The sequence below is a fragment of the Hyaena hyaena genome, unplaced genomic scaffold (assembly GCF_003009895.1).
Source record: "Hyaena hyaena isolate Hyena2069 unplaced genomic scaffold, ASM300989v1 scaffold_14, whole genome shotgun sequence".
Classification (NCBI taxonomy): Eukaryota; Metazoa; Chordata; class Mammalia; order Carnivora; family Hyaenidae; genus Hyaena; species Hyaena hyaena.
The window spans coordinates 3,292,459-3,315,067 of record NW_024080646.1 but is presented as its reverse complement, the minus strand read 5'-3'; the positions used below and the strand labels follow the sequence as shown (position 1 = coordinate 3,315,067).

General features: G+C 43.0%; 1 protein-coding gene across 1 annotated transcript in view; it reads left to right on the top strand.

Moving 5' to 3' along the window:
• Positions 1-22,609, top strand: part of LAMA3 (laminin subunit alpha 3) — a 276,412-nt gene that overhangs the window by 168,160 nt on the left and 85,643 nt on the right. The window contains exons 33-37 of the mRNA XM_039217713.1: positions 8,075-8,219; positions 8,817-8,957; positions 10,265-10,426; positions 13,565-13,663; positions 15,837-15,920. Coding sequence (XP_039073644.1) covers positions 8,075-8,219; positions 8,817-8,957; positions 10,265-10,426; positions 13,565-13,663; positions 15,837-15,920 — 631 coding nt within the window. The remainder of the gene's footprint in view (positions 1-8,074; positions 8,220-8,816; positions 8,958-10,264; positions 10,427-13,564; positions 13,664-15,836; positions 15,921-22,609) is intronic.

Here is a 22,609-nt window from a genome sequence, read left to right as displayed (position 1 = left end):
GCAGTAAAATCCTCTGCTTGCTTGAGAGGTACCATAGCAGGAATCTGGAGATTAAAAAAAAAGTGAGAGAACAAGGTTCTGTCTGAACAGCAGAATAAGCAATGCATAACCTAGAGGATGCAGAACTCGGGGAAGAGCAGGAGAGGAAGATAGCAAGGGTGAGCTGGAGGGTTATCAGGGCGGGAGAGTGCTGGCCAAGGATGGGGCCCAGGATTCTGTAAGTGGCCTCATCACAGCTGCATGAAGAAACTTTTAAAGCCCTAAATACTGAAAATATTATAGTGCCCCCATATATAATTAAAACAAAAACTTACTAAGCCACAAAATAAATGCGAGGCAGACCAACAGAGTTCTGTTTTTCCATAATGACTACTTTGGCTTTTCTTTCAAAAGCCAAACATATAAGTAAAAAGTTTGAGACTGAGGGGGAGCGCCTGGGTGGCTCAGTCAGTTAAGTGTCTGACTTTGGCTCAGGTCATGATCTCATGGTTTGTGAGTTTGAGCCCCATGTCAGGCTCTGTGCTGACAGCTTAGAGCCTGGAACCTGCTTCAGATTTTGCCTGTCTGTCTGTCTGTCTGTCTGTCTCTCTCTCTCTGTCTGCCCCTCCCCCACTCACACATATATACACCCACACTCTCTCAAAAATAAACAAATGTTAAAAATTTTAAAAAAAGAAAGAAACCATTAGAGAAAAGAATGCTCTTCTCCTCACCCTCAGACAAAATTTCCTGATGAAAATGAAGAATGTATTTAGAGGAACCTAAAGTTAATATGAAGGAAATGATCAAAGATGCCTGGAACTTGCCACAAAAAGAAAAAACCTCCTTTTCTCAGTGAGACACAGACTGTCTTGCAGTTGTACAGAGTATCACCGATCCCAAAACATACACATTGAAATTTTCAGATTTTATTTCACTGTTCATAGGTGTTTAAGTTTATCATACTAAAAGAAAATGAAACATAAACATTAATCCACTTTAAAGTTAGTTACAGAAGATATGGTTTATCTATACGATGGAATACTACGTGGCAATGAGAAAGAATGAAATCTGGCCATGTGTAGCAACATGGATGGAACTTGAGGGTGTTATGCTGAGTGAAATAAGTCAGGCAGAGAAGGACAAATATCATATGTTTGCACGTATAGGAGGATTAGGAGGAACTTAACGGAGGACCATGGGGGAGAAGAAGGGGGGAAATAGTGGGGGAGAGGGAGGGAGGCAAACCATGAGAGACTCTTGAATGCTGAGAACAAACTGAGGACTGATGGGTGTGGGGGGGAGGGGGGGTGATGGGCATGGAGGAGGGCACTTGCTGGGATGAGCACTCGGTGTTGTTGGAAACCAACTTGACAATAAACTATTTATTAAAAAAAAAAGTAATTGTTGCAATCCACAATACTTAATCTCTACTTAATTAAAACCAGTGTGGGGTGCCTGGGTGGCTCAGTCAGTTAAGCACCTGACTCTTGATTTTGGCTCAGGTCATGATCTCATGGTTTGTGAGATCAAGCCCCACATCAGGCTCTGTGCTATCGGTGAGGAACCTGCTTGGGATTCTCTCTCTCACTTGCTCTCTGCCCCTCCCCCACTTGCACTCTCTCTGTCTCTCAAAAAATAAAGAAGCATTTTTAAAAAAAAACTTGTATAATTTTAGAGACAATTGAGAATAAATTAAATTGGAACCATAAAACTGAGTTCTCGACTCAGCTTTGTTATAAACTAGCTAGATGATTGAGCAAATTACTCTGCCTCCATGGGTCTCAGTTTCCTAATCCATTAAAAGGTTGGTAAAATTATCTCTACCTTTCTACCTAAATTTAAAATCCTGTTCTGTTCGTCTTCAATCTCTGATTGTAACATAGAAAATATTGCAAAATTATGTTGTACCAATGCCAGGAAATCCATTATTTTGGCCAACTCTACACTGAGGTCTTAAAGATGCTTATATTGATCAAGATTTTGTTTTTAGTAGCAATGCTAACTTACTCTGATATAATACAATGAAAAAGTACATTTGCATTGCTTTTAATAATGGAAGATGATGTCATCAGATTCTATGAACAAGCAGAGGGGCTAGAATATCCTCAGAAGATTTTTATCAATCACTGACAGATACAAGAAGCTGGGAATGACTGCTTTAAAGAACTAGCATGATGCCAACCACTTCCAGGCTGTTTTGAGATCAATTAAAGGAGATGGTAATCCACCTGGATGTTCAGTGAAGCCACATGCGCAAATGTGCCTTTTCAGAAGAGCAGTAGCAAAAGAAACACCCTTTTTGGAGGGAAGGAACCTCTATCTAAGTGAATCCTCACAGATTTACTAAATGTTTATGTTAGATGGAGAAATAAAATTCCAGAAAAGGTCATAGACTTGGCATTCTTGGAACAGAAGAGCTTCTAGCTAGGCAGAGTTCCATCAGCCCTGCCAATTTGGAGAAGCCTTTCCTTTGATGCCCTTCATCAGTTGATAGGAATGGTAAATTCCAGGCAGCTCTAGGGGACACTGGGACTCGGTGGCGAGCCGGGTGGATGGGGCCCCTTCCATGGCGATGGTGCTCAGAGCTCTTACCTACATTTTCTCTGGCTTCCTGCATCTTCTATAACACCAGTGTCTTTCTCCATCTCTCTGAATGATCTTTTGGCTGCGTCTGCCTTCTTCCCTCTATACTTTGTCCTCCTGAAACCCCGCCCATTCTCCTGGCTTCAACCACCCCCTCCTAGATGATTCCAGATCCAGAGCTCGTAAATCAGTTCAACGTGGGTTCTTTTATTGGCTTTACTTAGGGGACCTCGGACCAGTTCCCTAAACTCTTGGAGTCCCCTCACATGTGTAATGATGTGTTAGATTAGATGATCTTTTAAGGCCCTTACAACTCCAAAATGCTTCCAACTCTGATTCCATATCTGAAACCCCTACCACCGTCCTGCCTTTCAGAACATTTCTCTCTTTGAAAAAATTTTTTAACCCTACTTGCTGGTGATAGTCTCTTCCCTGTGCCCAAAGCCTGAAATCCCAGTATCATATTAGAATCAACTCCCTTTCCCCATAGTCAGTCAATTGTCAACTTCTGGCAGGATATGTATTATCCCCTTTGTTTCCTCAGCTCTCTGCTGCCACCTTGGTTAAGTTCTTTTACCCCCTCATATTTAAATCATATTGGTGGTCTTCTAATTGACCTTCCTTTTCCTGGTTTACTCAAGCACTCATTCACTCATTCATTCCTTTAGGGGAGGAGGCTTAATTGAAAAAGAAGATGCTAAGTACACAATAATCTTGGGATTTAAAATCTATTTTCCCCATAATTTTGTCACTAATACATAGAATTCTTGATCTAGTCTACAAAACTGGAGGCAATGTGGATAAATGCATGTACATTTATGATTTTATCCTCTTGATATTTTTAACTATAATGAAACATTTTTCTCAATTACTGTGATTTTTTTTTGCCTTAAATTCTGTTTTCTCAGGTATCAGCATGTTTTATTGCTCAAACTCCATCTAGCACCTACTCCAATTTGGGTGCTGTGCCTCATGCAGAAGGTACACCCACCTACTAATAAGAGGTCAAGGTCTGGCAGGGGAAGCTGTACTAACCACCAGGGTGGCATGGTGAGCGCCATGTTCTGTGCAGGCTCCCTTGAGAGCACGTGGGTCTGCCAGGTGCCACTTCCATCACATTACTGCCCAAGAACCTTTCACAACAACCTGATAGGTTAAAGACTGGCTTTTGTGGTAATATGGCCCCCACCGACCCTAACTTAAGCCTCTTTTCAGCTTCCTTCTTTGGCTTGGTTTTCTTACTTCCTCTAAACACTTTTTATATGTTCGGTTCTCCAGGTATCAGTTCTCCTTTCCTTCTTCTGCTACACATATCCCAAGGATTATGTGTTAAAAGCACAGACTCAGGGCACCTGGGTGGTTCGGTTGGTTATGCATCCAACTCTTGATTTCAGCTCAGGTCATGATCTCACGGCTTGTGAGATTGAGCTCTGTGTTGGGCTCTGTGCTGGCAGTGTGGAGTCTGCTTGGGATTCTCTCTCTCTTTCTCTTTACCCCTCCCTTGCTCTCTCACTCTCTCTTCCTCTAAAAATAAATAAACATTTTTTTTTTAAAAAAAGCACAAACTCAAAGAAGGCATGAAGCCTTCTATGAGTCCGCAGAGATGTTATTAATCATCTCATTCCCTAAATGAGATGCTTACATCCCATTTCTCATATGATTACCTCACTTTCTGCATCTCTGTGCCCTGTGTTCTTGGTGAAAATGTGCCACGGTCAAGACCCACTTACACTACTTTATCCCCTCCCTCCTGCATCCTCTAACACAGGATTATGTGTATAGAAAGCACTCAGTGATTATCGAACTGAAGAATGAATAAGGTAGACTTTGGATTCTAGATTACGACTGGAGTTGAAGTGGGTGTACTATTAAGAGACCCACTGTACTGAATGAGCAAAGGGTAGGGTTCACTCTCACACCCTACTTTCTAGCCATTTGTGCAACACAGCAAGCACCCACACATGCGCAGATGTTCTGTAATAAGGCCTGGCCATGAGCCCATTGCCTTGGAGATGAATTCACTTGACCCACACCCCCAGTCTGCACCTACAGGCAGCATCTGCTGGAAACTTCTTGCCTTTGCAGCGAGGGCAGCTCCTTGGGCAGCAGAGCATCTCACTGGAGAAATGTGTCACGGTCAGGCTGACTTGAGGTAGTTTTTAAGAGGTGTTCAGCCAGACTTTGAAGAGGAAGTTTCCTTTTGATTCCTTGTTGTCATGGTACCGCCAAAAAGTCATTTGGCTGCTTGTTTTTGCATATGATTCACATGCTCAATGCTCAGGAATTCTGATATTATAATGTCCACATTTTGGTTAATCCTTCTCTGTCGGTCCCACCTGGGGTCCTCAGGGTCAGTTCACAGGCCCGCACTCTTCTCACTCTGCTCAGCTTTTGGCTTTTTGTTGTCCATTCTTAGGCGTTCTGTTGCTCCTTGTGTGCGGAGTGAGGCCCAGAGCTTTACCTCACCTTGCTGACGTGACCACATGCCCTCAGCCCACCTCTCCTTGCTGCCACATCATCTCACAGCATTCTGAAATACTTAGCAAGGAATGATTTGCTTCCGTTTCTCTTTGTCTCAACAAGCTGCCCTCCCTGTAAACCACTCTGGTACCTTTCTTTCCCACTCAGGTGAAAATACGCAAAATAGGCTCCTGTCTGCCTGTCCTTGCCTTCAAGGCCTAGGTCCAGGTCATTTGCTCAAGGGGCCACCCTCAGCCTTGGCCACCAATGGCATTCAGCATGTGAGTGGCTCGTTTGGCACCAGCCTTCAATTACAGCACCTGGAAGCCAGAAGCTCTGCACCTTTGCTATAAGAAACCTGGACTTTGGTTCGACAAGCTGCCCAGTTGGCAGTTTGTGACCACAGCACTGTCTCCGCACAGTGTTCTTTCCCTCTGGGCTGGGGGAGAGGAGCAGAGCCCACCCAGCCTAAGTCAGATCATCTCCTAAGTCAGACCATCTCCAAGCTCCTCTTCTGATCAAAGCTTCCTCTTTCTGAGGATTTTATTTGGGCGGGGTGGTCTGTACTCTATTCTTTCCTGTCTCTGGACCACCAGAATCTTGTGCTCCCCTCCCCCCCCGCCGACTGCTCCCCCCAGAAATAAGGAGTCATCTGGGACCAGTCTTTGGTTTTTGTTTTTGTTTCTGTTTTTGCTGGACTGTCTGATTGCATTTAGTTTGAGAGTCACAGTAAGAGAGCAGGTGTTACTAATCAGGACCTAGGAACCCTCTTATAGTGAATGCAAATTTGTGTGTTGGAAAGAGAGAGAGAGAGAATGAAAGGAAGAAAGAAAGGAAAGAAGAAAGGAAGGAAGGGAGGAAGAAAGGAAGAGAAAGAAGGAAAGAAAGGAAGGAAGAGAGAGAGGAAGGGAGGGAAGAAGGAAGGAAGAAAGAAGGAAAGAAAAGAGAAAGAAAAAGAAAAGAAAGAAGCCTGTGAGTGGCCCATAATTTATCCAGCTTTGAAGAAGAGTCTCTGTCCCTCCAAAAGTTTCTGTCCACCACACTGGAGTGGATGACTTTAAGCAGAGTGTTGACACTTTCACCTACATTGCTCTAGGTGTGATTTGGAGAATATTTGCTTCCTTATGAAGAGAATTTCTGCAGGTATCAGGTAGGGAGGAAGACCAGAAAGAACTGCAATGACCTTTGACCTGGAAGCAGGCCTTGCAGGTAAAACGAATTGTGTCTTTTTAGGTGTGCTGAGCAGGGTAACCTAGGGACTCCCATTTGCTCCCTTACCAATGCCATAGGAATAATGATAGCAAATTCTTACATGTGTGCACAGTACTGTTCTAAGGCTTTTCTATATGTTATTTTATTCATAAAATAATCCTATGAAGTAGATATGTAATCTCTATGTTTACAGCTAAGTAAACTCAGCTATTAAAAGGTTAATTTGCTCAAGGTTCTATATCCAGTGAGTAGCCAAGCTGGGATTCAAAGCTGGGCTGCGTGGTCCCAAGTTTGTGTTCTTCATCAAACACAACGTTCTGTACTTGATTATAAGCAGGTATTTGCCAAAGGAAAACTTTGTGGGAATGTGGGAAAGAAAGTTAGATTTCTCTTTTTCAGAATGGTCCCTGGGGCAAGATATTTTAATAGACATTGGTAGCAAGTTAGTGGTAAAATATTTTGTGTCAGATTATACCTCCAATGTTATGATATAACACACATTTTCTAGTATTTTCTTTAGACCCACAAAGAAAAGATCAGCGTGTGGATCCCACCAGACGTCAGCCATGGAGCTTGGTGATGGAGCTGACTCCCACTCCCTCTCCCTCCCTCCAGCCCGCGGGGTGACGGGCTTCTCCGTTCTGCTGACCTGTCACTGCTCTTCTCACTCTGTCAACTTCTGGGTCTTCCCCTCCATTCTTTGCCTCCAGTGTGCAGACGTGTGCATGGCTCCCTGCTCCCCACAGAGCTTTCCTTGGAGCCCACGCACAGGGCCGCTGCCCGCTGGACTTCCCGCCAGCCTTGCCCACTACCTCATCCACTCCGGGGTCCAGTCTGGATGATTGGGGGTCTTCCTTGCCTTTCCCTCTTCTCTCCTGTCATCCAGAAAACTACAAGCCCTAGCAGCCTCACCCCCAAATAACTTGGAGCCCATCTCTTCTCTCCATTCCAAGTGCCTTTGCCCTAATTCAGCCCCTTCTCCCTCTTGACACTGCAGCCTGCTGCAGAATTGATCATCTTGACTCCATCCACACACACATCCAACCACACTCTTTCCTACTTAAAGCTTTGCAAGATGGCGATTCCTTGTCTGAGAGCTTGCCATGTGCCTCATCTGTCTCCACAGGGGTCCTGGGAGGTAGTGGTTAGCATTTTCCCTTTCACAGATGAGAAAATGGGGCCTTAGCAAATTATTAAGATAGTGTATCTGCTGGACGCCAGAGCTGGGGTCAGTACTCCAGCCAAACTGCCTTCAGTACACAGGGCTCAGCCACCGCACTCCACCAGACAGCATCATGGCGGCCAGCACCTCTATCCCCATGAACTGCCTCCTGCCTCCCTCTTCAGCTAATGGGTCAGCTTTCTTCACTCATATGTGTGCTCCCTGCACACCCCAGGATGCTCCTGTCTGTTCTTTCTGTCTGGAACACCCACCTCTACTCCTACCCCACAACATTTACCCTTTTAGGTTCAGCTCACACATCACCTCCCTCTGGGAGCCTGGGTCAGAGCTGCTATCCCCAACCCCAGCTGAGACCCCATGTGTATATTGTCCACATTTCTGCCCTGCCACCTAGGCTCAGGGGTTGTGTCTGTCCTTGTACACCCAGAGCCTAGCACACGCCAGACCCAGAGGTGACCTCCAGGATGGTCGTCTTGACCTACTTTGTGGAAGTGCCTTTTCTCTGCTTCTTTCCATTCTGCCTTGGGAAGTGAGCACCCCACAGGCGGGCAGTGTGTGGGTTCAGCTGGTTTTGTGCAGGAACTGCTCTAATGCTGTGCAGGTAGACTTCGGCAAAGACGATGAACACTTTCGCTTCCTTTGCTTTGGGTCCAGGTGCAAGCCCAGAGTCATGGGGCGGCAGTGTGACCAGTGTGCTTCTGGGTTTTACCACTTCCCTGAGTGCATCCCGTGCCATTGCAACAGGGATGGGACAGAGCCAGGGGTCTGCGACCCAGGGACCGGAGCTTGCCTGTGCAAGGTGAGGCAGAACACACAATCCCGAGGGCACTAGCCACTGGTCGGTGAGGAAGTTCTTCATGTTGGCTCAATGCATAAAAATATGTGGGAAGTGGGACTGACCTATAATGGATTTCCACAAGGCATGTAGCATTTAATAGTTATTATCTCGTTAGATAGAAATAGTTACAAGGGAAGACCCTTCTTATCCTTTGGAGAAGATGTAGACTGTAAGAATCAGAAGACAGATAAGGATCCTTTCCAGAAAAGTTGGCACCAAACTTTATAATTTCAAGAGGTTCAGATGTTTTGAGGTAGAAGTAAGTGGAATGAACCAGCCATCCACCATATTGTGAATCCTTATGGTGCTATTTCTCTACATTCAGGATGCCAAGGGGCATCTTGTGAAATTGAGAAAATTCTCTCTTTCACTTAAGTGTGGTAGAATAGTTTAAACAATTAACGTGATATAAAAAGCTTGACAGTTATATAACTTTCCATGTCTTGTCAGCATCTGCGTTGTAACATCTTGTATTGGCATTAATTTGCAGAAGTAGCTAATTGCCATCAGGGAATCTTTAGAAGAAGCCATCTCTTGTTTCTTGTTTTATTTCAATAGGAGAACGTGGAGGGTATGGAATGTAATATGTGTCGAGAAGGATCATTCTACTTGGACCCGGCAAATCCCAAGGGTTGTACCCGCTGCTTTTGTTTTGGAATAAATAACCGTTGTCACAGTACACATAAAAGAAGAGCTAAGGTATATATGGAATTAGCGTTTTGGGTTTCATTTTGTACTTCCAAATGGGGAGGAAGTGAATTGCCCTGAAGTGTGAGGGCTTGGGGAAATTTTATATGTTACTTTGTTAAAGTGTTAAGGTTTGTGCTCACCATTCCTCAGCCCGCACTGTTCTTTCCACAGATGTCCTCACGCTCAGTCCCTCCATTGGTCAGGTCTGCACAAGTGTCCTGGGCTCAGAGAGGCCTCCCCTCACTGCTCCCTATGAAATAGCTCACCCTGAATGCTCTGTATGCTTACCTTTCTTTGTGTCCTCTGTAGAATTTATCCCTCCCTGACATGTTATCCAGTTAGTTTTAAAATATGTTTATAAGTATCTTTCTCCAACACCAGCATGTAAGCTCCTGATATATTCCCAGTGCCTATAGCAGCGTCCAGAACATAATAGATGCTCAAGAAACACTCATGAAATAAATGGGGTTTCCTGTTCTTCCCCCTCACTTATTTTTCTCTGCTTCCTGTTTTTCTGTTTTACTTTCCATCTCATTTATTTTTACCACATCTCTGGCCAGTTTTTAAATTAACTCCATGAAACTAAAACTTTTGTTGCCTTTGTTATTCCATGAACCAGCAGTTTCACACTTGCCTTCTTTGTGTGAGTAATGTCTTCTGTCTAACAAGGATGTGAGGAATAATTATTTTGTAAATTTCATTGCCTGCCTCTCCAGAGGAATGTATGCTTGTAACTGGGGAAAAACTTAATTTGTAAATCCACTGAGGTCTTCTACCTCCAGGGGAACCCAGAAGCATTACTTCTTACTAATGTCTTGTCAATTTCTTCTTTTTTTCTCCCTCATCATTTAAATCTTGTCTTCCTTTATGATCAAAAATTATTTGTTATGAGGATTCATTTAAAGAAAAATCATGATAGCAGGCCACTCCATTCCATCTCACATTTGCTCTCTAAAGAGCTCACCATTAAAATGTGCCCACGGTCCTAGTTATTATCCCCACACTTATTTGTATGTTATTTAAATATTTATAGGCTACCTACTACATGTCCAGATCCAGGAAGTGTGCTGGGACAAAGATAAATTCCACATACTGTGATCACCACGGTCTGAGTACTCCCAGTTGTGATGGGAACAAGGGAGGCAGTGGCTGGGGAGGGTTCTGTCATGGGAATCCAAGGTCAAGTTCAAGAGGAGGCATCCAAGTGAAGCCTTTGAAGCAAGGTGGCTGCCGCTGGTCCTTATTGTTCTGCATAATTCAGTCGTCACCAGAGCAGCCGCAAGTGCACGTTGCCATCCTTTGCTCTTGTGTTCCAGTTTGTGGACATGATGGGCTGGAGCCTGGAGACAGCAGACAGAGCAGACATCCCCGTCTCATTCAACCCAGGCAGCAGCAGTGTGGTCGCAGACCTCCAGGAGCTGCCCTCCACCGTGCACAGCGCGTCCTGGGTCGCACCCCTTTCCTACCTGGGAGACAAGGTAACGGCATCCTGTTGTTCTTCTGAGTCCTCGCCGGGCCTCCTCCTCCACCACGTGAGCATCATTTACTGTCTGGAAGGAAGTGTCAGGAAATTCAGGCTCCTAAAACTGAAGAAATTAGATGAACTACACATGCAGAAAAGAGGTGGGACTTCCGCTGGGAGGGGTTAAGCATGTATGAGCCTCATGTACCCCACAAGCATTAGCTCACCAGCAAAGGAAATCGCGCATCACGTTTTTCTCCATTTTTGCTTAACCGTTTCAATAATATCTGTTGCAAATGGGACATGTGTGCTTTTAAAAGCTACTGCTAAGAATTCTTGTTTTAAAGTGGAAGAAAGGCTCCTTGTCAGGAAAACAAAAGCTGACAAGTGACTCATGAGTTATTACAAGAAGCACAAGGTGCCAGTAGCACCTCAGCTGTCATTAGCCGAGTCAACATGCAGTTAGCTAGACATTCCTCGGGGAGCTGACAAATGAGTTGCTCTTCCTTTGCTGCCTGGCCCACTAGGCTCATTTCTGAGGACAGAGTGTGGGCTTCCTGTAGAACCAGGCACCTGGCAGCAGAGGGGAGAGCTTTTCAGAAGGTGTAGATTCCACATGGCCCGGCTCAGGTGGCACTGCATTCTCTTAGAACGACTGCATAATAGGGCCTTGTTGGCCCGAGGACTCTAATTGTGTCTTCTAATTTTTTTTTAATGTTTATTTATTATTGAGAGACAGAGAATGAGCATGGGAGGGGCAGAGAGAGGGGGAGACACAGAATCCGAAGCAGGCTCCAGGCTCTGAGCTGTCAGCACAGAGCCTGACATGGGGCTCAAACCCACAAATTGCAAGATCATGGCCTGAGCCGAAGTCAGATGCCCAACCAGCTAAGCCACCCAGGTGCCCCAATCTAATTGGGTCTTCTGGTTGAAGGACTTGGGTTTTGACCTTTGAGTGCAGGGAATGTTGCTTCTCTCATAGGACCCCTCTTCTACCTCACGTGACACCCTTCTTGGCCTCCACACAGTAAGCCCATATGTAGGTTATCTGTTACTGTGCAATTACCCCCAAACTTTGGGGCTTAAAGAAACAAACAGTTATTATGTTGCCCAGTTTCTGTGGCTCAGGAATTCAGGAGTGGATGGCTCAGGTATCTCATAGGGTTGTAGTCAAGATGTCAGCCAGGGCTGGAGTCATCAGGACTGGAGGATCCGTTTCCCAGCTCATTCGTGTGGTTGTCACGGGCCCCTGTTCCTTGCTGGCTGCTGGAAGGAAGTCTCAGTTCCTCGTCACGTGAGGCCTCCATAGTCCTTAGGACCTTGTGACGTGGCACCTGGCTTCCCGTAAGTAGTGGGTAGAAAACGAGAGAGACTAGGGGCACCTGGGTGGCTCAGTCGGTTAGGCGTCCGACTTCGGCTCAGGTCATGATCTCAGGGTTCGTGGGTTCGAGCCCCGCGTCGGGCTCTGTGCTGACCGTTCAGAGCCTGGAGCTGCTTCAGATTCTGTGTCCCCCTCTCTCTGCCCCTCCCCTGCTCACACTCTGTCTCTCTCTCTCAAAAATAAATAAACATTAAAAATTTAAATAAAAGAAAACGAGAGAGAGCTAGAGATGTGTAGAGAGAGACAGAGACAGAGAGAGGAACTCAAAATAGAAACTATAATCTTTTTATAACTTAATTGCAACAGAAACACATCCTCACTTCTACCATATTCTGCTGGTTAGAAGGCAGTCACTAAGGCCATCCTGAACTCAAGGAAGAGAATTAAATTAAGCTCCATGTCTTGAAAACAAGAGTATCAAAGGATTTGTGGACATATTTTACAAACCACTTTAGTCCATCAGAAAGGCAATATTTAGTCTCAAGAGGATGATTTAAGACGCTACCCAGGAACACTTCCAGACTCTAAGACCATAACTCTGTGACTTTGTCAGTTTGCAGATTTTAGGGAACGTCTGTGACCTGGGGCCCTGGTAATGCTGTTCTTCTCCCTTCCTCCAGGTTATTTGGGTTTTCCAGGAAGGGTGTTTTGTCCTGCCCCACTCTGAGATGATCATTGCCTCTTATTTTCATCTCTCAATTACTCCTTTCTTGATTGGTTTTTATCCGAAGGGTGGGAAGTATCAGGAGCAGAGGTGAAATAGCTGCCACAAAACTATGACTTCATGCCTCCATGATCATGCTGCTTAGATGGCCTTGAGAAAAGATCTATAAACCTACTGGAGCCGTCACACATGGCTTCTGTACCTGGAGAATGCATGATCACTTAGGAAATACACACCATCTGCTCTCAGGGGAAGTTTTTAAAAAATTTACTTCTAGAGGTTCATTTTGTAACACATAGGTATTAACCAATTCTCTCATTTTTTAAAACATTTTTAATGGTTATTTTTGAGAAAGAGAGAGACAGAGCACAAGCAGGGGAAGTGCAGAGAGAGAGAGAGACACAGAATCCAAAGCAGGCTCCAGGCTCTGAACTGTCAGCACAGAGCCCAACGCGGGGCTTGAACCCATGAACTGTGAGATCATGACCTGAGCCAAAGTCAGACACTTAACTTACTGAGCCACCCAGGTGCCCCACCAGTTCTCTCATTTAAATAAGAAACCAATGGCCTAGATTTCTTAGGATAGCTATAGATTAAATGAACACTTTGGGTTAGTAGTCATCTAGAATAGAAGGATCTTACTTGTTTCTGTGTGACTATAATTTTTTTTCTTTAAAAAAATATTTATTTATTATAGAGAGCAAGTAGGAGAGGGGCAGAGATAGAGGGAGACAGAATCCCAAGCAGGCTCCAGGCTGTCAGCACAGACCTTGATGTGGGGCTCGAACTCACAAACTGTGAGATCATGACCTGAGCCAAAACCAAGAGTGGGACGCTTAACTGACTGAGCCACCCAGGTGCCCCATCTTCTTAACAGAAGCATATTCTTGCTTGTAAAGCTCAGTGATGTTCATGTTAAACATTTTAAGTGATATAAAATGGTACAAAGTAGAAAGTTCAAATATCTTCTTCAATTCTTCTCTCTCAAGATGACCACGAACAGGTTGATGGTATCTTTCCAGATTGGGCCTTTGTGCTTGTGATGTGGGTTAATGTTCCCATAGGTTCGTCTAATGCTTGTGCTGTTGACCCTACAATTCCAATTTTAGGTTTCTTCCTATGGTGGCTATCTCACCTACCAAATCAAGTCCTTTGGCCTACCTGGTGAAATGGTTCTTCTGGAAAAGAAGCCTGATGTGCAGCTCACTGTAGGTATCAGAACACGACCCAAGTGGCGGGACGTGACAGTTGCAGTTGGTTGCTGACCCAGTTTTAGGACATCTTGATAAATGGCCTTTAAATAATTTGGATTAAGTCATTTCCAATATTTTGTAGCAACTTAAAGGAAGTTGAGAGCAGGTAGCCCCTCCTCAGGGTCCTGCTTCCCCTGACCATTCCAGCCCCAGTGGTTTCTCTTGTCTCCCCTCCCAAAGGACGTAACTATATCTCACGCCTGTTTCTCTTAAGTCACTGCTTCGTGTTAAACTTACTGTTACATTTCTACCTTTCGATTCAGTCTCACAAATGTTTTTGAGACCTTCCAGTTTGCAAGGCCACATTGCTGGGCTCATAAAAGACAGGTGACCCCTGTCCTTAACAAAAGTGTCATCCAAGAAGGGAGATAAAAGAAATAGGCAAATAGCTACAATCCACTGAACAATAAGGGTTTGAGGTAAAGTTCAAATAGGACTCAGTGGGACCTGGGGCCCAACTGGGTACTTATTTAGTCGAGAGGTCCACAGAAGGTTTCATGGAAAGGGTTAATTTGGGGCCAGAACTTTAAGCATTGGCATGACATGAGAATTCTTATCAATGAATAAGATAAACCAAGGCAGAGGAGCAGTGACCTGTCCAACTTGGCCGTATTAACAGTGATTCCTGAGTCCTAGAAAACAACCCTGGAAGGGTGGGAAAGAGGATGTTTCATGCTACGATAAGGAATTTGAGTTGATATAGACAGTAGGGAGCCATTTTGGTTTTTTGAGAAGAGAAATGACATCTATACACTATGTACCAGCGACATAGTCTAGAACTGCAATCTAGGAAGTTCCTCAAAGGCAGGGTCAATGTCACATTCTGCTTTGAATGTCCTACAGTACAGGGCCCAGTGTCTTGACCAGCACGGAGGTGCCTGCGCCTGACTTGATGCTGTTTCTGGTGTATGTGCTGTGGTTAATGCAGAGCAATTCCAGCTTCCTGAAGGTTTTTTTGTGTGTCATTCACTGTACAATAGGGACGAGCAAGTCTCACATATCTCGTCACAGCTGAGAGCCTTGCATTCTGGCTGATTTTTGTGTTTAGGCACGGCTGGGTTGTGTTTTGTTGTTACTGGCACCCAAAGTTTTTGAACTATTGTTTCAAAACCTGTAAAGAAACTTTGTAAAACATCTTGAAAATGAAGCACCGAAGAGTTTTTAGAGGAAGAAGTAGCTCCATAATAAAAACGCCATCATGGCACTGCTGTATTTCAGTTTCCTATTTTTTCAGAGTATCTTGAGTTCGGGCCATTACATACCAATATTTTATTGCCGAAGAGTTTATTACACAGGCAGTTGGAATTCACAGAAAAGTGAGGACCAAAATTTCTTCTTAATTCTCCCTCCAAACATGGAAGACAATTTAGGTTCATGAAGCATTCAGTCTGTTGCTTTGTTCCAAACCACCGTAATTAAAAGCCTATGGGGCATGCTTTTTTAGATAAAGCTTGTCAGTGATTGGTGATTGCAGACAATGGTCTTCTTTCTGAAACGCCAGTGCTAGTGAATGGAACCCTTTTGGGTTTGGGGTTAGAACCTTTTTGGGATTTTTATGTGAGGGTTTGGGGTGGAGGTGCTCATGGGTGTTGACCTTCCCATTATGCCCCATCAGGATCCCCAAAGAGCCCTGGCTATGGGGAGGGAGGTTCAGAGGCTGAGGGTGAGCAGGGCTGGATCCCAGAGAGAGCGGGCTACAGAGGGAGTGGGCTACAGGGTCTTTCCCACGTGCCAGCTCTGCAGCAGCCTGTCTGTGCAGCCTTCTGCCCACCCCACCCTCCTCACTAACTCACCCACCAAAGCACTTTCTGGTTACCACAGTCTGGACCTGTCAGCAGTAATGGAAAGGCACCTCATGCATTGTCTGCAAAGCATAGTTTTTGTTAAAAAAAAAATCCATCTTTTTAGCCGCTTTTGGTCAAGGGGATTTTCCTGGTTTCCTATTTGTGAACATGCACTGTATTAGGTATTTTCTGTTTCCATTCACTAATCCTTGTGCCAGTCTGTTCCCTTCACGATTTTTTAGCATCAGGCATTCCATGTAATGTAGATCCTAGAAATGGGTTCTTAGATCAGTTATAAGCCTCAGAATATCTCAACCGTGGTGTTCATGTTTTTCTTTCAACAGGGTCGGCACATGTCCATCATCTACGAGGAGCCAAATAACCCGCGACCAGACCGTCTGTATCATGTGCGTGTGCAGATGGTGGAGGTAAAGGAAAAATACACATTAAAAAAGTTCTTGATGATCCTTTTTGTTCTACGACTTAGTTCTTTCAAGCAATTATGATTTTCTGACTTATTTTATGAATTGAAAAAATTATATTTCTAGACATATATCTCATATATATAAATTTAAAATATAAATTGTGTAAAATATATAGCATTTATCCTCAGAGGGCTTTGTTTATCCTATCTGTATGGCACTTAGCATGTTTTACAGGTAATAATCGTTGCCTTATAAACCCTGTGAGCTGGTAAATGCTATGATCTCATGCCTTCCTCAGTGGCCAACAAATGCTTGGGATGAATGGATAGAAAAGCCACAAAAAAAGTCTAACACCAAAAGAAATAAGATTAATATAAATAAATAAAGGAAAGCTTATCAAATCATAAAACATATTACATTTACTTGGTTATGACAACTTCTTTAAAATAGTGTTCCATTTGTATTATTAAGTATGTCCATGGGTGCCTGGGTTGCTCAGTCAGTTAAGTGTCCGACTTCAGCTCAGGTCATGTTCTCACTGTCTGTTGGTTCAAGCCCTGCGTCGGGCTCTCTGCTCTCAGCACAGAAGCCCACCTCAGATCCTCATCTCCCTTTTTCTCTGTCCCTCCCTTGCTTGCACACGTCTCTCTTTCTCTCTCATAGGCAAACATTAAAAAAAAAATATCTGATACCTCAAGGTGCTACTTTTCAAGTACTTCAAACCTGTAGACATATTTTACCATTTCTGTACAGGTCCATCCATTCAATGGAATACTATTTGGCAGTAAATGAAACAAAGCGTTGATACCTATGACAACCCGGGATGAACCCCAAAAGTAATATGCTGAGTGAACGAAGCCAGACGCAGACCACATATTGTGTGATCCTATCTATATGAGGGTGGCCATGCCAGCAAAATTGGCGGAGGGAGAACCTCCAGAAATTCTCTCCTCTGTAAAAGCCATGGGAAAACTGGCAAAAAGGGTTAGAATCAAACATGTTAGACCCTGGACATTGATCAAACGCTTACTGCAATCTGAAAAGTGTTTGTTCAAGAAAAATGGCTGAATTTTGGTAAGAACATCAGGCTTTGTGGCAGTCAGCTTGCTCTGTTCCCATCCCCCACCTCCACAGTTGCTTTGAAAAACAGTAGCCCACACTGGCAAGATGAAAGCCAGTAGCCCAGCAGCCATCAGGCGAGACAGTGGCATTGGAGCTTATGCAAAGCTTCACTTCCAGAGAACTATCATGATTTGACCTGTCTGGAGGTTTTCTGGAAGATTCTACGTCTAAGGCTGTCTTTGTTTGACCTGACTTGGCACTTTCCCCAAAATGAAAAGCCTTTCCCTTAGGATATCTGAAAACATTAGAGGCAGTTGCTTAACTTCATTGCTGCCTGAGGTGATGGATAACAGTTGGGGCTCATAATAGGCTAATCACAAAACTTAAAAAGCTGGGAATGAGATGTGCATAGGGGCTTTGAAAAGCTCCAACACAGTCTTGGGGAGGTGGAAGACCACACATACTCAGGGCTGCAAGCATGCCTTAAGCCCTCACCTCTAGCTGACCATGAGGCTTGGAGTAAACCGGAAGTGAAGGCTAAAGCAGAGCAGTCAGCAGCCTGGATGAGTGTTGAGGGGTCCCTCAACATACACACAAACCCTTTGGCAGAGACTAGGAGACCTTTTGATTTTACGCATTTAAAGAACTCTGTCCAGTCACTAGCTGACCACTAAGCTAACAAAGCATTGACTTTACCGGCCTTACACGACAAAGAATACAGACCTTACAGAATTAGTGCAGAAAACCCATTAAACAAAGATACAAACAGCAATAGTAAGCAGCAACAGCAACAAATTCTGGGGAGGGGGAGAAATCTGATTTTCTGGGTTGCCACATTACATTATGTTAAATGTCCAGTGTTCAGCAAAAAAAAAAAAAAAAAAAAGAGGCATGAAAAAGAAACAGGAAAGCATGGGGGAAAGGGAATACATAAATAGAAACTGTCCCTGAGGAAGCCCAGACATTGGACTTACTACAGAAAGACTTTAAATCAGCATATGTCAAAGAAATAAAGAACACCGTGTCTAAAGAACTAAAGTAAAACATGAGAAAATATCTCACCAAATACAATATACTAATAAAGAAATAGGAATTGTAAAAAAAAAAAAAAAAAAAAAAAAAGAACCAAATAGAAATTCTAGAGTTGAAAATTACAATATCTGGAAATGAAGAATTCACTAGAAGGGCTGCTGTGGACTGGATTGCGTTCTGTCCAAATTTATGTGTTGAAGCCCTGACCTCTAGTTTGAGTGTATTTGGAGTAAAGAAGTAATTAAGGTTAAATAAGATCATAAGGGTAGAGCTGTGATCTGATAGAATCAATGCCCTTATAAAAGGAGATACCAGAAAACTCACTCTCTCTGTCTACCATGTAAGAACATAGTGAGAAGGCAACCATGTGTAAGCTAGTAAGAGAGCCCTCACCAGGGGTCAAACTGGCTGGCAATCTTGATCTGGGACTTCTAGCCTCTAGAACTGTGAGAAAATAGATTTCTGTTGTTTAAGTCATTTGGTCTATGGTATTCTGTTATGGCAGCCAGAGCTGACCAAGACAAGGGCTCAACAACAGAGTTGAGTACACAGAAGGAAGGATCAGCAAATTTGAAGGTCAGTTGAGATTACCCAGTCTGAGAAACAGAAAGTAAAAAGAATGAGGAAAAACAAACAGACTCTCAAAGACAAAGGAGACACGATCAAATATACCAACATGTGAATAATTGAAGTACCAGAAAGAGAAGAGAGAGAAAGGGAAAGAAACAGTATTTAAAGAAATAATGGCTGCAAGACTTCTCAGATTTGATAAACACCCTTAATCTACATAAACATCCTAGCTCATCAAACTCTATGTAGGATAAATGCAAGAGATCCACACACAGAAACATCATAGTAAAGATTCTGAAAGGCAAAGACAAAAAATCTTTTTTTAAATAAATTTTTTATAGTTTTTATTTATTTTTGAAACAGAGAGAGACAGCATGAGCGGGGGAGGGGCAGAGAGAGAGGGAGACACAGAATCTGAAACAGGCTCCAGGCTCTGAGCTGCCTGCATAGAACCTGATGCAGGGCTCGAACTCACAGACCGTAAGATCATGACCTGAGCCAAAGTTGGACACTTAACCTACTGAGCCACCCAGGCGCCCTGACAAAGAATCTTAACAGCAATGGGAAAGAAGCCCATGACATACAAGGGCCCTCAATAAGGTTAACACCTAACTATTTACCACAAACCGTAGAAGTCAGAAGGCAGTGGGACAGCGGTCAAAGTGCTAAAGGAAACAGACTGGCAACAAAGAATACATATCCAGCAAGCTGTCCTTCAAAAACAGAGGAGAAATGAAGACATTCCATTATAAACAAAGCTGAGAGAATTCAGTGCTAACCAGCCCTCCTTATAAAAAATACTAATGGGAATCTTAAGACAGAAATGAAAGGATACTATAGACAATAACTTCCCTCCCTGTTAGAAATGAAGAACGATAGTAAAAGTAACTACATAGGTAAATATGAAAGGCAGTAAAAATATATCTTTATAGCTCTTCTATCTAATTTAAAAGACAACTATTTAAAGCAGTAATTATAAATCTGTGTTGATCGGCATACAATGTATAAAGACGTAATGTGTATATATATATATACAATGTATAAAGACAATGTATATGACAAAAAAGGGGAAGAAATGAAATGAATAGAAGAAACGTATTTGTGTACTGTTGAAATAAAGTTTGCATTTATTTATTTTTAAATGTCTTTTTTTTTAATTTATTTTGAGAGAGAGAGGGAGAGAGCGAGCACGAGTGGGGGAGAGGCAGAGAGAGGGGGGTAGAGAGAATCCCAAGCAGTTTCTGCACCAGCAGCGCAGAACTCATGAATCATGAGATCATGACCCAAGCTGAAACCAAGGGTCAGATGCCCAACTGCCACCCAGGCACCCCTAAATTTGTATATATATAAATGTTCCAACCTGGATAAGTCTATAGAGACAGAATATAGATTAGCAGTTGCCTGGGGCTTGGGATGGGAATAGGCAGTAACTACAAATGGGCACAAGGGTTCTTTTTTGGGGAGGGGGATGAAAATGTAAAACTACATTGTGGTGATGGTTGCATGTTTATGTAAATTTACTAAAACTTGTATGCTTAAAATAAGGGAATATAACTATATGCAAATCATACCTCAAGCTGTTAAAAATATAAACTAAAATTAGAGGAGCGCCTGGGTGGCTCAGTTGGGCAAGTGGCTGACTTTGACTCAAGTCATGATCTCCCAGTTTGAGTTGAAGCCCTGCATCAGACCCTGTGCTGACAGCTCAGAGCCTGGGGCCTGCTTCAAATTCCGTGTCTCCGTCTTTCTCTGCTCCTCCCCGACTCACAATCTGTTTCTCTCTCTCTCTCCCAGAAATAAATCAACATAAAAAAATTTTTTAATAAAGAAATAAATTAAAATTACATTAGTATCACATTTATGTGTAAATAATAATAAATACCCTTTACTGAATGTCTACTACATGTTGGGCACTGGGCTAAACACTTTATATACATTATATTATTTAATTTGCTTTAATTCTCATCATAGTCCTGAGAGATTAGGTATGATTATGCCCATTTAAGACATATGGAAACCAAATTTTAAGGAGGCAACAGAATATAAAGGTTAAAAGTGCAGTCTTTTAGGGGCAACTGGGTGGCTCAGTCGGTTAAGCTTCCGACTTCGGCTCAGGTCATGATCTCACAATTCATGAGTCCAAGCCCCACGTGGGGCTCTGTGCTGACAGCCTGGAACCTGGAGCCCATTTCCAGTTCTGTGTCTCCCTCTCTCTCTGCCCCTCCACTGCTCGCACTCTGTCTTTCTCTCTCTGAAAAATAAAGAAACATTAAAAAAATGTTCTCTTTAAAGTGCAGGCTTTTACATGAAAGATACTCAACGTAACTAATCTGTAAAGAAATGCAAATCAAAACCAATGAGATACCACCTCATAGTCATTAGGATGGCTACTATTTAAAAAAAACAGAATACCAAGTGTTGGCGAGGATGTACAGAAATTGGAACACATATGCGCTGCTGGTGGGACTATAAAACAGTGCAGTCACTGTGGAAAACAGTATTGAGATTTTTTAAAAATTTAAAGATGGAATGACCATGTGATCCAGCAATCCCACTTCTGAGGATATACCCCAAAGAATTGAAAACTGGGTTTTGAAGAGCTATTCACATACCCATGTTCATTTCAGCACTATTCACAATAGGTAAAAGGTGGAAGCAACTGGAATGTCTGTGGACAGACGAACGGATAGAGAAAATATCATGTATTCATATGATGGACTATTATGTAGCCCTAAAAAGGAAATCCTTCTGTGCTAGAATGTGATAGTTCTAGCTAGATTGAACTAGAATAGATGTGAAGATCCTAGATTGCTAGGATGTAATGTGAAGATACTATGCTAAGTGGGATAAGCCAGTCACAAAAAGACAAATACTGCGGGATTCCACTTATATGAGGTATTTAAAGTAGTCAAATTCATACCATTAGAAAGTAGAATGGTGGTTTTCAGGAATTGGGGGGGAGGAGAAAATGGAAGCTATTGCCTAATAGGTACAGAGTTTCCATTTTGCAAGATGATAAAGTTCTGGAGTCTGTTGCACAACAATGGGAATATAATTAACGCTATTATACTGTACACTAAAAAATGGTTGAGATGGTAAATGTTATGTAACATGTCTTTTACCATCATTAAAGTAAAATAAAATAATATAAATGTGTGTGTGCAAGAAAAGATTGTACTTTCTGTCCCAATTATGTACATTTAATGAATGATCTAAAAAGATCTAAAAGAGATCTAACTGCATGACTCAGTGGGTTTCCATAACCCTCTCTCCTATATCATTCTCATTCATTTTGGGCTTGCACACACAAAAATGCATTTCTAAAATATTTATTTATTTATTTATTTATTTATTTATTTATTTGAGAGACAGAGATAGTTGGTGAGAGGAACAGAGGAAGAGAAGCGGAGGGAGAAAGAGAGGGCAAGAGAGAGACAGAATCTTAAGCAGGCTCCATGTACAACATGGAGCCCAAGGTGGGGGCTCAATCCCAAAATCCTGGGATCACAACCTGAGCCATCAAGAGTCAGACACTGCAGCGCCTGGGTGGCTCAGTCTGCTAAGTGTCTGACTCTTGAGTTTGGCTCAAGTCATGATCTCACGGTTCCTGAAATCGAGTCCTGCCTGTCTCCACGCTGACAGTAAGGAGCCTGCTTGGGATTCTGTCCCTCTCTCACTCTCTGTCCCTCCCTTGCTCTCTCTCTCTCAAAATAAATAAATAAGCTTTAAAAAAAGAAAAGTTTAAAAAAGAGAGACGTTCAACCAGTTGAGCCACACCCCAAAAGTACATTTTAAAATAAATATGACACTGGGAAATCTTTCATTTCATTGTTCCTTATTTCCTGCCTTCATTTTTTCCCCTTTCATGTGGTATTCTCTCTTCTTGGGAATAACCCAGGACACCTGACTTCTGAATATAAATCCACTATCTTATACTAACTTTTACCTACCCTTTCCTTTCCTTTCCTTTCCTTTCCTTTCCTTTCCTTTCCTTTCCTTTCCTTTCCTTTCCTTTCCTCTCCTCTCCT